This window comes from Netta rufina (genome assembly GCF_964035555.1).
Source record: "Netta rufina genome assembly, chromosome: 22".
In the NCBI taxonomy this organism is placed as follows: Eukaryota; Metazoa; Chordata; class Aves; order Anseriformes; family Anatidae; genus Netta; species Netta rufina.
The window spans coordinates 3,152,290-3,167,683 of record NC_140146.1 but is presented as its reverse complement, the minus strand read 5'-3'; the positions used below and the strand labels follow the sequence as shown (position 1 = coordinate 3,167,683).

Here is a 15,394-nt window from a genome sequence, read left to right as displayed (position 1 = left end):
CCTTCATGTATGTGTAAAGTGTATTCTCTGATCCAGCTTCTAAATCTGACCTGTTCTGTTTTCACCTTGACAGACTCGCAGGGGATCATTGAAGATGTGGTCTTACTGGGAGCTCCAGTGGAAGGTGAAGCCAAGTACTGGAAAGCTCTCACAAAAGTGGTGTCGGGCAGGATCATAAATGGTTACTGCAGGTCAGTACGTGTGTAGTTCTCTGCTTCCTTACGCTAGTGTCACTTTGAAATGATTTTGTGCATTTATCCCTTGTAAACATTCTGTAAGCCAATGTTTGTTCAGCTGGTGAGTGCATTGGTTCAGTAGTGCCAGAGACAACAGTGCCAGTCTCTTCCCTCCAGAGGTCTCTCCATCAGATTAATTGGAGATGACAGTCTGCAAGAGACAGTTTGAGGCTGTTTTGTATCCAGCTTTTGACTTTGTGCTGCACAGCGATGCTGGTTATCGGTACGTAGGTCGTGTTCATGCTGTGGCAGCATTGTGTTGCTGTGGCAGTTTGAAGCTGGGTCAGTGTTTGTGTGAATAATTTGACATGTTCTGCTGCCCCCTTAAATCTCACCTTTATGTAAGGGTCTACAAATGCAGCCTTTAAGTTCACTGACAGTTAGAAATAAAGAAAATGAATTAAAATCTGTTAAAAGCTTTGAGGTACAATTCATTAGGTGGTGCTCATGGAGAACAATTGTGAAAATTGCCATGCAAGGGAAGGAGCTTGAGCAAACTGGAGAGTTTTTATATCTAGACTCAGTTTCTGGTCAAGATAGCCCACATGAACGAGATATTTTACCTACAAAGGAGGGACAGCTAGAATAGCCATTGCAAATTTACTACAGATGTGAAAGAATAGAAAGGTTACCTTGAAACTAAAAGTCAGCCTTTTAAAACCATGCAGACCACTGCTCTGCAGAGCTGTGGGAGCTGCTGGCTGAAAAGAGGGAATTTCAGAGGCCAGAAGCAGCTGAAGCTATCGTGCAAAAGCTATTAATTCAAGTGACAGCACGAAACCTAATGGCTGTATTGGAAGATAATTGTGACAAGGACCAAGGACATTGCTTACCAGCACAATTAGAAGAGGGAAATGAAAATGAAGGAATGAAGCAGGAAAGACCAAGAGCATGGGAAAATAAATTGAGAAATAACCAGGCAAGATTAGCAAAAAACGTGTAACTGTGAGTAAAGACAGCTTATAAAGCCACAAACCCAGAGATCAAGGACAGTTGCAAATGCTGTTGACATTTTCCATACACACATAGGTATGTCTTACATGTGTATAAGGTGAGAAATTACTGTTACTGTGCACCTGAAATAGTGTATTAATTTACAAGAAAGAATGAAATAAAAGGATTTAAAAGCATTCAAAAATAAAACAAAAAAAAATCATTAATCCCATCTGAAATAATGAAACATCTGAATAATGTTGCTGAAACATCTGAGTAATGTTGCTTTTGTCCTTTTTGGCTCACAGGAGTTTTTATGGGTGCCGGATGTGCACACCAGTTTCAGTCTTTCTTCACGTGACACAGGGAAAAAGCAATTGCTGCCTCCTGTCTGTTAGTGACTGGGATTTAGGAATATCTGTTGCATATAACTGAATTTGCCCTGGGGAATATTGCTCCTCCATGTGTTTCACAAATATCAATTTCAGTGCAAAAAGCTCCACCTCTCCATTTTCTAAACTATAAAAGAAATCATCTTGTTATAGTTTCAAAGCCTGCACATGCTGTTGGAATAACACAGCGTGTGTATTTGTAGCTCTGCATGTGCAGCAGTTTGGTTAGTCTCTTGGCTTTGGCTAGCCCCTGACTTGAATGTTGAACAAAAAAAAGCTGCAGAAAACACAGCTTGCTGCTCACAAATAGGAAAAAAAAAACAACAACAAAACAGGTGAGGAGACTGCCAGGAAAAATTCCATGTTAGTTCTCTGCTTTGCCCTCAACTGCTGAATTTGAACATTACTCAGCATGAGGGGCAGCTGGAGGAGGTAACTGAGAGACAGTTTGTGTGAGGATGTTAGATACGAGAGATGGGTTATACAAACCTTTCTTGGTAAAGCCCCTCCTCCACCTCCTTCTCCCATCTCTCACTTACATAAATTTTGTCCTTGTTCTGTCACTTCAGGAGTAACTGTATTTAGGTCAGATGAATTACACTGAATAATCCTCCTGCAAGATCACATTTGGGCACAGTTTGTTGAGCTTGAGTCCACTGTAGTTCGTCTCCTTCAGCTTTGAAATCTGGAAGTAGCTGGGGAGTGAAAGCCAGCTGTCAGGGCTGTCCCGCTCGATTTCACAGCAGGATTACAAATGCCTAGGGGAAAACCTTAACTAAATTTGTAGTTAAGGATTCAGCGAGCTTTTCAAGGAACCCGTGCCTCAGTAGCAGTGGGGTAGTGGATCAAACAGTGACTCTGATGCAGTGTGGATGTGTCGCAGGGATTTTGCAGAGCTCTGTGCAACCTTCACTCGCACCTTTTAGCACAGACCATTTGGGAGTGAACAAGAGCAGCCAGAAACAGTCTCTTGTGCTTGTGCATTTCGTCTGCTGCTGTCACAGAGTAAGCATACCACTCACATCCAGCTTAAATCTGCTCTGCAGACTGTAGTGGTGTTTAAGTGTCTGGGTTTTAGGCACAGGAGAACAGATTATGGATTTCCAAAGGATGCATCACCTTCCCTCGTCATGCCAGAGTCTACCCTGCAACTGTCCCAAAGATTTACAGCAATACTTCACAGTGGGAACAGACCCCTGCTCATTTTGTCATTGAAACTGTGTATTTGTGCAGTACCTACAGATCAGGAGCACTCCGAGGGGCTTCATCATTGACATTTCTGTCAGCAATATTGGCATCGTAGACCTCCTTACATTCACAGCTCTCTGCGGGCTGGAGAATGTCTACCTATTCAAAAGATGAAACGTGAATGTATCACAGTCTCCAGGCTGATGCAGAAATAAATAGAAAGGTCAGATTCTTAAACCCACCAAATGCAATGGAACTACCCCCATGGATCAGGACTAAACTAAGACTCATTTTTATGTCCCAGGAATCTGTGTTTTCCCCTCTGTTCTCCCCATGCTCCAAGTGAGCACGTGCTGTGTCGGGTTTAGCACCAGTGTTTATTCATGCTCTTCTTTTGCTCTCCTCCTAGGGGGGACTGGCTGCTGGGCTTTGTGTACAGAACCTCCTCCGTCCAGCTCAATGTTGCCGGCCTCCAGCCAGTCGACTTGGATGACAGGAGGATGGTAAACATGGACCTCTCATCTGTCGTAAGTACAACTTGGTTTAGTCTCATTTTTTCCATCTGTCCTTCACTTGAAGCGCCGTAACCGGCTAGAATTTGCTTTCACTGTTGGATTCTCTTTTTTTTGTTCTGAGATATTTCACAGTGCAGAGGGAAAAGATCATTATTCTCCCAAAAAAGGCCTTGCTGTCTTGCAAGCCTCGGGCTGGCAGGTAGGCAGGATCTGCAGCTGGGAAACGTGTTGCACAAACACATGACCTCAGAGCAGGTGAAACCTGCAGTCTTATCTGGGTGGTGCCTTCCGTGCCCTTCGAGTTCGTGCGGGGGCAGGTTCCTAGCCCTCGTACCTTGGTCCCCTGGGCCACACTGACACCGTGGTGCAGGAACCTGCTGGTAGGCACAGGGCTCTGCGGTGTCAGTGGCTGCTTTGCTAGGTTGCGGGGCTGCTGGGTTTTGGAGGGTAGGTTTTCAGGAAGCAGGAAGCGTTTCACCAGTTTCACCTGTAGACGTGATAGGCACCTGGCTTCCTCAAAGCTATCTGGTGTCATTAATGATTAGCAATATTCAACTCGATTATCGCAAGCAACCTAGTGAGCTCAGTGCCTCATCATTACTCATGAGTGAGTTCTTAGAGAGCACATCATGCAGAACCTGGCTTCTGTATTCATATTCACAAGAATCTTGGATGTGCAATCTTGTCTTTCCACATCTTAATGATTCAGTTTATTTTTCACTTTCTTGTGAACTGGCCTGGAAGACGCTCAGCAGAAAGCTTAGGGCACTTCCACGGTCATTCTTCCTGCTGTGACCCTTGCTGAATGTCCCCACAGGCTGCTGGGATTATCGATGTTGCTCTGGAGCCAAAGGCGCTTTGAAATGCTTTCAGATTTTTTGGAGCACCAGCCTGCTGAGCCTATAAATACCCAACTGTTACCAGCTCATTTCATTCATTATAACTGAGCTATGTATGGCCCTTGCCAGAAAACACGGGGCTTAATGCCGTACCGATATAGACTTCACAGACCAAAATATAAACCTCCCAAAAGGAAGTGGGGGGGTAATAGGGAAGTAGAGGGTTTTTAAATGTGGTTCAGCACTGTGGCTGTTCCTGTATCTTTGCATTTTACTGGGTTTTCTTGGTTAGCATTTCCACAGGCCCCCGCAATCATCTTTTCACTGTCCCTGGAGTTGTCATGGCTTGCAAGCAGTGACATCTGACGATGGCATTAAAAGAAAAATGGCAGAGGAATTCAAATGGTGATGGCAGAAGGGTGACGTTCCCTGTTAGGTTAGTCTATGTTACTCTCCTCTCTCTGAGTTCTCTTCAGAGACCCTCTTGCAGTTGACATTCTGCTTCCTGAACTTCAAACCCCCCTGAAGTCCTGCAGACCTGACCCTGCCTGGCTCGTAGCAGCCTCTCCATTTCTTCCCCAAAGGAGCAGTATTTACATCTGAGCTAAAGGAATAATGGTTGCAGAGCTGCTGTCTGCTTATCTTCTGCTGTTGTGCATCTGTGTTCGTGCTGCAGGATGCCAACAGACTGTTCTCATTTCAGAAAGAGCTGACACTTCCACTTGTTTAATCTTACTGCAAAGCGCCGGGAAAAGAAAAAAGCAATCTCTGTGGCGGGGAACACCTATATTAAGTAGTTGTCATTCTCTTGTTCCATTTTCCTGAGCATGGAGCTGTATGAAGAGAAACGCAGTGCATTCTGATGAACATTTTAAAAGTAAAAAGGGAGAGCAAGGAGGGGGAAGGGAATATTCAGGGGCACTACGTAAGAAGTGGCAAGAAAGCAAAAATGGATTTTACTGCAAATACAGTGCAGCAGCATAATAGAAATATAGACAGATATTTTTGATAAAACACTTGCTCAATATGAGGCCCTTTACTGAAAAAAACTCTTTTCTGGTAAAGGAGACAAAACATCAGAACATCTGCAGTAATTCAGACCAATATCCATCAAGCCCAGTCTCCTGCCTGTCAGAGTACATCCTACTGCCTTTCCTACAAAATAGAGATAATGGGAGGGGGGATCATCATATATGTACAGTGTAATGTATACACTTCTTTTCACGTGTAGATTAGATACCTGCCTTGCAGTAGACTTGTCATTCTGGTGCATGTTTCAGAGAAATGGACTGTAATGTCTCACGTACAGAGTATTAAAAGACCTCCATAGGGTTAAGCTTCCCAGTAAAGCCTGTTTTTGACTTTTCCTAAATTCCAGAAAAAACATATGAGGTTTCCTTGAGTTTAGATGGCTTATTTGGAAAGTTCTGGAACCCAAAATGTGCATCTGATTCCATAGAAGGGTCCTGAAGTGATGCAGAGTGCTTGGTGTTGCTGGAGAAGTATTATCCTGTGAGTGCATGCTGCTGTGGGGTAACCCAGCAGAACCCATTGCTTTACCACGTCCCTCTAGGAGTTTCTCATTGAGCTTTGGCTTGTTGAAGGGATTGCAGAGGGCTCTGCTGCATCCTGACATCACCAGAAAAATACAGCTGATTCTCAGCTTCAGTGGAAATTCAGCATCTAAAAAACCAGGGTTGCTTTTCAATTAAGCTCTCGCTGCTTTTGAAGAACAATAATGATGAGACTTAATTGCAGGCTTTTCACCACAATGGGCAGGCACTGGGATGAGCGGATCTGTCATTCCTTCACTTCTGTTTCTGTCACCAGCCCTCGCAGACCTTGGGACCCTGCAGAGGACCTGGGTGCGCCTTCAAAGAGGAGGTGCACAGCCACTCACCTGCTGGGGCCTCCAGCAAGGACATCTGCGGGGATGGAGCCTTTCAGGTCCCACTGAAACTCAGCCAGGGATTAGGAATAACAAGCAGGGCTAGGAATATAAAGCACAGATGATGCAAAAGCACTGAGTGTGCTTATAAAAATAGCTTCAATACTTTCGACATCTTACAGTCCATCCATGGGGAAAAATGGACAGGACCCAGAGAGCTTGGTTCTCTTTGCTGTGGTAGTATCAGAGCCTTCGAACAAGTGGTGGGCTAAGAGACCTCAGCATAAACAGGAATTCACTTCCAAGGCATTTATTGCACATCTCTCTTGATTAGCATGTTTTTTATCTGACTGTCAGTAAAAAAAACAGAGAAAAAAAATGTCCTCCCACTCAGCAAATGCAGTTATGAAAGCCTTCCCGGTGGTTACAATGGGACTGATTTATTCAGTAGATTTATTTGACAGCACCTGTTACAAAGACCGAGGAAGTAATTGAGCTGTGGTGTATTAGATTGCTGCTTGTTCAAGTGGGATGCTGTGGGTTATGTTTTGCATTAACATTTGAATGTTGCAGAAATGCTCAGAGTCATCGCTTCAGGCGGAGCATTTTCACAGAGCCTCACAAGTCGAGAGTTTACGTTTCTCTGGACAATTTCACTGCAGCAAGGACTTGGGGTGAACCTGCAAGCTTGGGGGAAGGAGGAATGCAGGGCTGGAAAACTGGTAGAGAGCATGCTGGCAGCTCAGTTCTCCTGTTTGTAATTTTCATCCACACGTGGTCCAGATGGCAGCTGCCTACCTGATGCTGGTGCTCATAAATTCCTATAAAGGCAAGACAAAAACACCACCTGAGAGTAAACCCCTCCAGAAACACGTGGCAAGCCAGCTCTGGGTTCTGTACAACTCACAGACACGAGTACTTTTTTTTTTAATCTCTTGAGCATTGCTGTAACGATGCATAGCAGCAAAACATGCTGCTGTATTTCATGGCCATGTTCTCCTGAAGCATCTTAGCACAGTGAAAGAAGGGCAGAGCTCATTTTTAGAATAATCAGGATCATACCCCAGCACACTTTTGCTTCTTAAATATGAGCTACCTCAAAAGCCTGTTCTTTTCTTTGCTGCTGTAACTGAACACTGGAGTAGCTCTCTTTATGACAATGACTAAAGAAAAAAAACACAAGAATAACTGATCTTTCTTTCCAAAAGCACTCTCAGAAGAGAAGCTGAGTATTCCTGTTATGAGGGAATGCAAACTGACTCCAAACAGTCTGGTCTTCAACCAGCCAGGTACATACATAGCAGAAGCAGATGAGAAGTCTGACTTTTGTGAAATCCATCTGATTTGGCACATCTGTAATTTAGGCTTTCCCCCCCAAAAAATACTTTGAACTGGTTTTTATTTCTACTATTCCTAGTATTTGAAACAAAGAATTAATTGTGGTTACAAAATGTGGGTTAGTTAAGAATCCTGGGGAGTTCAAAATGCAACAGGCTGCCTCTGTCTCACTATCCTGCTGTTCCACTTGATTCAAACGAGCAGCGCCACCTCCCCTGGGGACAGGAATGAACAGGATATGGACAGGAATGAGCGAGGAGCAGAATTCAGCTTTAGGCAGTGGCCCGAAGGAGGCTGGAGAGGGTTCTTGAACATCTGCATGCAGAAAAGCAGACAAATCCAGTCCTCTTTGGTGATGAGGGGAACTGATTTCCCCTGACAAAAATCCATAGTATCATTTAATGTCCAACTGATTTCTTTGCTGCTTCAGGAGAGAAGTGGTGGGCTCTGAGCAGAGAAGGGAGAACGTGAGCATGTTCTGCAAGGACTTGTGCAAAGGAAAGCCGTTTTGTTTATGAAGCACCTCCAGTACGTCCAGCTGTTTCGTGTAGAAAAGTTCTCTTCTTGTGTCCGAAGTTTCCTCCAAGTATCAATGAAAGGTAAATTGTAAAGAGGTGGGAGGAAGAAAGGAACAGAACAGAAATCAGAATTTGAAAGGAGGCCTTAGCGCCTCCCAAAGAACCAGCTCGGGTTTTGTTTTCCACCTGTTCAGTGTCCCAAAGATGCAAATGCTTCTTTTCTTCTCATCCCCTTGTCAGCTGGCAGCAGGGGCAGTGCTGTGGTCATTCACTGCTGATGCACTTCTTTGGTGGCCAAGGTTGATGATGATGTCTTCCCTGAGGGCATTTCCTTCCCTTTCCTTTGTGGAAACAAATCTACTGGTTTGCGAGGCTATAAGGGGTGTGTTCCTGTATTTTTTGGCTGGGAAGGAAAAGCTTCATCCTCTTCATACGTCCATGCAACCCTGGAGTTGTCGGTGGCTTAGTTTTCTGTGATCCTTCTTGCTGTTGTTCCCATTTGGGAGCTCTGATAACCACGCATTAAATACATATTAAATCCATTTTTCTCTTTGGGATTCAAGCAGAGTGTGCTGGCAATGTCAATACGTTAGAACGGAGGAAGGAACTGAATAAGCTTTCTCCAAAACAAGTGCAAATGGACCCATTAATAACTTGCAGTTTGTTTTCCCTTGGTGACAGACAAAAATTCGAAGGCTGGTGTCGCTCCTTGCTTCAGCACAGATGCATTGCTTGATCTTGATATACTCCTTGGAAGGCAGGGGATGTTTAGCTGCTTCTAAAAGGCAAGCAGAACCATTCTATAGCAGTCCCTCAGCCTTTATTTCATAAATCTGGTGCCAAAATTCGCATACGCACTGCCACGGAGAAGCAGCGTGGTGCCTTAACAACATGGCCTCGCTGCAGATTTATAGGAGGAATTTTCTCATTTCCTCCATTGTGCCTGGAACACGTGGGTATCATTTTGCAGAGGGTTTCTACAGTATCTGAGTGAGTGTGTGCAGTGTTTGGTCTCTGACTACTACTTGCCATCTTTTAGATTTTTCTCTTACACTTTACACATTAGCACACCTTGAGTTTGAAAATAGGACTGTTCCCATAAAGCCAGACAGTGCAGGCTCCATTCCTGACGGGTTTGCAGTTAACAGGTTTGTAAGGTGCAGACTTTGCCAGCAGCCATCCCAATCACACAGCCGTTACGTGAGCAGAGCCGCCAGCAGAAGCAGTGGGAGTGTTCCCGAAGTGTTGTTAATAATGCTTGATTCTGCAGGAGTTGCTATATAAAACACACACAGGTGAACTGAGGAGAGAATTTATCTTTCTATTTCATGTCTTGTGTTGGAACACGAATGACAATTCGGTATCATTTTTGTGTTCAGTTTTGAGCTTCGTTTCTAACCTCTTCAGCTAACACGGAAAGAGAATTCTGTATCAACAGCCAATTATGAGTGTTAATCAAGGAGAAGACTGACTTGGCTGACACAGTGTGTACGCAAGGTTTTCTGCTGTAGCAGCACAGTTTCAGCAGTTGTGTTGGAGATCTTGCAATTACAGCAGCACGTATGATTGATATTCACAATCTAGCTGAAATACCATGAAGTTTACCACTGCCTGCTGCCCCAGGGATGTTAGGGTCATGGCAGATCTTAACCTTGCAGCATATCCAGGTGCGATGGGTTTGTAGGAGACTGAGGTGCTCAGGAGAGAGCTTGCACTATTTCAGCTGGTGAAATCTCCTAAATGGCCAAGATGTAATATCACCATCGATTTGTAAAGGAGATTAAGGTATGAATGAGCTGAGAACAGGACATTGTCTTGAAATATGGCAAAAGTTCCCTTAGTTAACCCTAAGTGTTAAAAAGCGTCACAAAGGCGAGTTGCTGCCTGTGGCTGCACACCCTTTGGAGCAGTTCCCTCTGCCCACCGATGCCTGTTCTAGTGGGGTTACCATCCGTGGTGTTTGTGACCCAGTTTTGTCTAAACAGTCAGGTAGCCTGCTTGGTGGTTGACTTTTTGGGGCAGAGCCCTGAGGGGTGAAGATGGGGATAGCTGCGTACGTCCTACGTGCTGGTGTTTGAATGGACAGCCCGAAACAAGCCTCCCAAAGTGCCGGTCTGGTGCAGACTGCAAGTGGAGACAGTACGAGGCTGTAATCTGCATCAGAAGGATGATGTTGATATGGCAGAGCTCTCAGTGAAGTACTTGTTAATATGCAGAGGGCAGTTTGCTTTCTGGGAGTGCAGAAGTGGGAGTTGATGTAAGGAGATTTGTATCCTCATAACCTAGTCCTTATCCCGAAAGCTGTTACCACACTGCCAGCCACCCTATCATCTCCTCCTTGCACTACATGCACTCATTTCCACCTTATAATTTCCTTCAGCAAAAGGGGAGTAGAGGGAGATGTGATCCATTGCCCCAGAGTAAGTGCTTGGTATCAGCACAAGTCTCAGAAATGATGAATCTTCTTGAGCACGGTCTGTGACGGAGGTGAAGAGCAGGAGCTGCGGAAAAGGAGCCAGGTAGTGGCTGTTCCTGCAGCCCAGCAGTGAGGAGAACTCATCCCAGCTTGTTGGAACTAGATGGTTCCCTGTTCATTTCCAGTACCTCTGAGTGCAAGTCGTGATTTGATTTCCAGATCTGAAGTTTGAAGGGGCTGGTCTCGGTGCTGCTGGCACTTAAGTAGGGAAGAAGAGGACCTGGGGAAGCCACTCGGAGAATGCTGAAGTCTGCCCTGCATCCCAGGGCTCAGCTGGTAAAAACCGATCTTGTTTCATGGAGCTGAGCTGAAAATCTGTTTTGAAAGCTGCAAAGATGGAAAGGTAACGTTTGGCTGCCAGATCTTGTGTATTCTTGGAGCAAGGAGGGGAGAGGATGGGTGAGCAGACCCTGTCAGTGCTCCAGAGGAGGAGTCTTCCCCTGCTGCAGGCAGATGCTGTTTTGTCATTGCATTATGGAGACCGAATCTCATCTCAGTGTCTTCATTTGCAGAAGCTGGACCCTTCTAAACATTCTTCATAATCCTGACTTGATCAATGCAGCAGATATTTTGGATCACCACTGGACATTCCTTACACCATCTAATTTAAATAATTTCTACTTGACTTAGCACAGAGAGATAAGTATTTGACTATGCCACCCTGAAAGTAAGCGGCATGTTTTGCAACTCCGATATGGCTGGAAGGACTGGGAATGCTCACACACAAACCTCACAGCCAAAGAAAGAAGAGCTGATTCCACTTCTGGCAGTCATCAGTGAGAGCACCAGCAAAAAGAAACTCCAAAAGAAATAATCCACAGCAACACTTGAAAAATGTACATAAGCAGCCGTTACCTTTGGCTCAACGGCTTGGTGTGGAGTGCACTGCCTGTCAGCAGGACATTTGTGGAGGTACCTTTCCCTTGAACCTCTTTCAAGAGCTATCTTATTAATTCTCCACTTACAGAGCTCCCTCTAATGTCCTGTTGGTCTTCTCTGATGTACAGCTTTTCCCTGCTCAACCCCGCAGGGCTTCAGACATCTAAAACTTATTTCCCCCATTTAGTTCCTCCATTTTCTCGTTGTATTCTGGTTCTCCTCTCCCTGCAGTCCTCTTGGAATTGGCAGAGGTGAATTGAGAATAAAGCTGCCTGAGTTTTCTGCAGTGCACGACTCCAAGCAAAAAAGTGGTGTTTACTCAGAACGGTCAACACAGGCATGTTCCCACAGAGCATTTCAAAGCTTGAAGGAAAAAGTCACTGGTAAAAGTTATTTCATTGCTGTGGAATTGGCCTCAGCTCTGTCTGAGGGTAACGTCCCAGCTGACTGCGTGAAGAAATTACTGTCTTGCTTGAGAAATGTCACTGTAATTAAAGAACTTTTCCCAGGCAGGTCAGTGTGTTCAATTCACAAGAGTTGTAATTGTGCAAAGGGATGATTTAGAAGGAAAGCCTGTTAGCTGTGGCTGAATCATGTTCTGATCTTTATTCCATCAGCTATTCAGAGCAGAAATAGAAACATGAATGGGGAATAACGTAAATGACATTGGCAGTCTTTACAAAATAAATTGAGCTCCATAAAGATTTCCTCAAATGTAATTAGCTTCTCCTCTGCTGGAAACTAGAATTGCTGAAGCTGGTTATACCTCTAAGTGGGAAGGAGGAATTGTCACCGATGCCCATGCCACATTTTCTAATTATCCATTTAAATTCTAGTTTCTCAGCTACTGGACTTGTTCATGTCCTCACTTCAGGAAATCATTGCTTCCAAAGAACGAAAACAGGGGAATTTTACGTCTGTTTTAACTTAGCTCAGTCCCAGCCTCTTCTGTGGTTTGTTTTGTGTTCTGCTGGTGCTCATAGTGGAAATCTGCTCTCCCACCGGCTTTTGTGTGCGTGCCCAAGTCCAGCCCCGTTCCTCTGGCTGAGCAGTGTTAGGTCGTTGCCGTAAGCTTTCAGAAAAAGCTGTGAAAAAAGGATAGGAAATTTTCTGCAAGACTGAAAGTCCTCTGGCAGGCAAAGCACACTCAGCACTCTGAATTAAGGCTCATGCTGACACGTGGGAGAAACTCTGACCAGAGACACCTGCCGCTTTGGCAAAGGTGACTGCATTTTGATTGATAACCTGGCATGGCTTGGGAGTCCTGCAATCAGGCAGCCTTTGCCACTGTTGTTTTGTGAACAACAAATTCCCTGCCGCTGTCTGATGTGGAGAGCAAAGCAAACAGCTGACCTGACAGCAAACCTTGCTGAGCTGGCTCCGTCGCGATGTGCTGCTCAGAGGTAGGTTGCATTTTATTACGTGCACACAGACCGGTGGGAAGAAAGGGCTGCTGAAAAGTGAGCTGTGGTTATTGTCTGTGCCTCGGGAACTGCAGCTTGCTCTGCTAACTCTTCTCACTCTGTGCAAAGTCAAGTTTTATATTAAAACAGGTAGTATCTAGCTGAAAGCAGTCCTGTAAATGTGATGCCATTCATGGGCATCGCTTACTGCTGAGATGAGGAAGCTCTGGAGAGAAAAGTTAACTTGGGGATATTTTTTTCCAGCATTATAAGGTTGCTTTTTGAGTGTAGCAGGCTCAAAGCAAGTCAAAGAGCTGCAATTCTCAGCCATATCAGTGACCTGCACTGCTGTGCAGAGTACCTGTGAACCCTCTGCTCGTGCTGCATTCCTCACTTGTTCCTCTGCAATTCTCCTTGAATCCTTTGGGTGTTTGTCAAGGAGAGCAGGAGGGAAGCAGAGTCCAGCTGCCCTGTCCTTTATCTCTCTCTGCAGGCAGCAGAAAGGCCAAGGGGCTTTCAGCTGAGCTCTTGCAAATCACACAGCCTGCAGAGCAAGCAGCTTTTACAGTCCCCTCTGCTGGACTTCAGAGCAGGTCCACGCTCTTTGCCTTGGTCACTTGCTGTCAATGAAGAAGCCGTTTCTTACGTCGGCCAAACAGGATCTTAAAACAGGTGGCTCTGCAATGAGCAAAGACTTCTACCTGCCGGTCCCTGTCCACGGGGAACTGCTCCCACTAACGGAGACAGCAGCATCTGAGCTCACTCCTTGCCGTGATGCAGAGACCACCAGCGGGCTGCTTTCAGGCCCAGGGGTTTGTTTTCAGTGCCCATAAATCGAACCGTGTTTTTGTGCCACTAACCAGAGACGGTCACTGCAACGAACAAGATGAGTTCCACGTGAGTTTTGTAGAGACAGGTGACAGATTAGAGACAGCTGAATTTTGTAGAGACAGCTCAAGGAGATTTGGGACAGTTCTGGGTGGATGTAATGTTAAAAACCTTTCCAGACTGTTTGCAGTGATGGCTCCTTTCATCTGATTGAGAGATCCACCTGAACACTGCTGTGGGCTTTAGTCCTTTGGAGATCCCTCTGTGCCATGCTGCAGTCCTGCAGCAGAATTAGGGGTATAAACAGTCAGCTTGCGTCTTGCCATGAGTCAAAGCAACCATAAAAGCAGATGTAAGAGAGAAGTCACCTTAGCACACCGATAAACCTAACTCTCTGTTTTCATTTCCTTGTAACAAGCCCCAATATATTTGCTTTGGTTACAAGAGTGCTTTTTCACATTCCCTTTGTTTTGGTGTTCCTCCTGCACTTTGCTCTGACAAAGTTTCAAGCAATCGTTTAATTCTCTTTAAAGCTTTTATTGTCCCTTAGAACGGCTTGGAAATTCCCATCCCTTTCCCAGTGCAGCCCCCCCAGCAGGAGCACTCAGCCCTGCAGACTGCAGCTGAGTGCAGGCTTTCAAGAGATGGAGGTGCTGAATTTTCCCACCAAGATGGTATCACAGAAAGTAGCAAGGAGTTTTCTTGACTGTTCATTTGGTGAGGGCTCAGGGCTTCGTGTCACAGGGTAGCAGACTTCTGAGAAGAGCTGTTGAGCTTCTTGGTGCTCCTATTTGTCTGGCTGTGTGGAATCCTTCCTAGGACTCTCCTGGGAAGAGAAGGGAGTTTCCTTTGAGGAGATGTAGTGGTGTTAGTAGATCTGCAGTAAGGGGCAGACTTCTGGGAGGTCTCAGCTTCTCTTTCAGCTGTGTGAGGAAAGGCTCAGCTGTTCAGCATGCCCATACCATCACCTCTCAGTGTTCCTGGTGCTCAAGGAAGAGGAATTTGCTTTAGTGGAAGCTGCTGGATACCAAGGAATTAGGAAAATCTAGTCCTTAGGGTGACAAAGGGAATTTGTTCTCTCTGATTGAGTGGGTAACATAACGAGCCCCTTACAAATCCTCAAGCACTGGCCGGGACAGGTGGAGTGTGATGACTGGGAGGGTTTCCGAACCCAGCAAACCAAGAGGTTCAGCAACCCCTCACGGTGAGTCCATCGCCTTCTCACTTCTCTCCACCTTGTCCAGCGCTGTGTTTGTTGCCTTCTTTAGCCCCAGGCTCCCCGGTGGGGCAGTAAAAGGTTCATACTTCTTCAGAGAACAGTGCACACATCTTAACAGCCAGTCCGTTCGTCCTTCGGTGGTTATTTTAATGAACTAATCTGTTCGAAACATCACGAGCCCGTTGAGCCATCTGGACTGATGAAAGTCGCATATTGCATTACTAATGTGCTGATTAAATCCTTTAGTTTGCTCCAAGTCCTAATGCCTCCAAATGTTACCGCTCACAAGCTGCTTCACCCAATGGGCCAGGAGCTCTGGATTTTGCCCTTGCAGAGGAGGAGGCTCGCAGCACCTTTGGGCAGAGGGGTGTTGGAAATCTCTTCCAAGAGCTGTTACCATCTGTGTGAGCACAGCCCATCCCAGGGAAACTGCGACTGCAGTGCTGGGTGTGGAAATTCCCTAATTTCTGGCAAGCTTTGGCAAAATAAGAGGAGGTGATGCCTGGGACAGCTTTCTGGCTGGGTCAGGAAGGAATTAAACTGCTGGAAATAATCTACCAAAGGTGTTTTGGCTGCAAGGACAACAGCAAGGGAGACCTACAGGCTGGTCTGCAGAAGGATCTTGGCTGTAATTACTTCAGACACATGGCTTGAGCAGGACACCTGAAACAGAGGAGGCAGGTTCTGCCCTTCCAGCCAGGTAGCCTTTAACACACAACAATAATTAGCACTGCCGAGGAGG

General features: G+C 45.6%; 1 protein-coding gene across 4 annotated transcripts in view; it reads left to right on the top strand.

Annotated features, from left to right (window-relative positions):
- Positions 1 to 15,394, top strand: part of TMCO4 (transmembrane and coiled-coil domains 4) — a 43,459-nt gene that overhangs the window by 24,779 nt on the left and 3,286 nt on the right. For all 4 annotated transcript variants that reach the window (XR_014619061.1, XR_014619062.1, XR_014619063.1 and 1 more), the window contains exons 13-14: positions 74 to 191; positions 3,159 to 3,276. Coding sequence is in view for 1 of the 4 variants with exons in the window: in XM_084300109.1 (XP_084156235.1) it covers positions 74 to 191; positions 3,159 to 3,276 (236 nt within the window). In the remaining 3 variants the exon portion in view is untranslated. The remainder of the gene's footprint in view (positions 1 to 73; positions 192 to 3,158; positions 3,277 to 15,394) is intronic.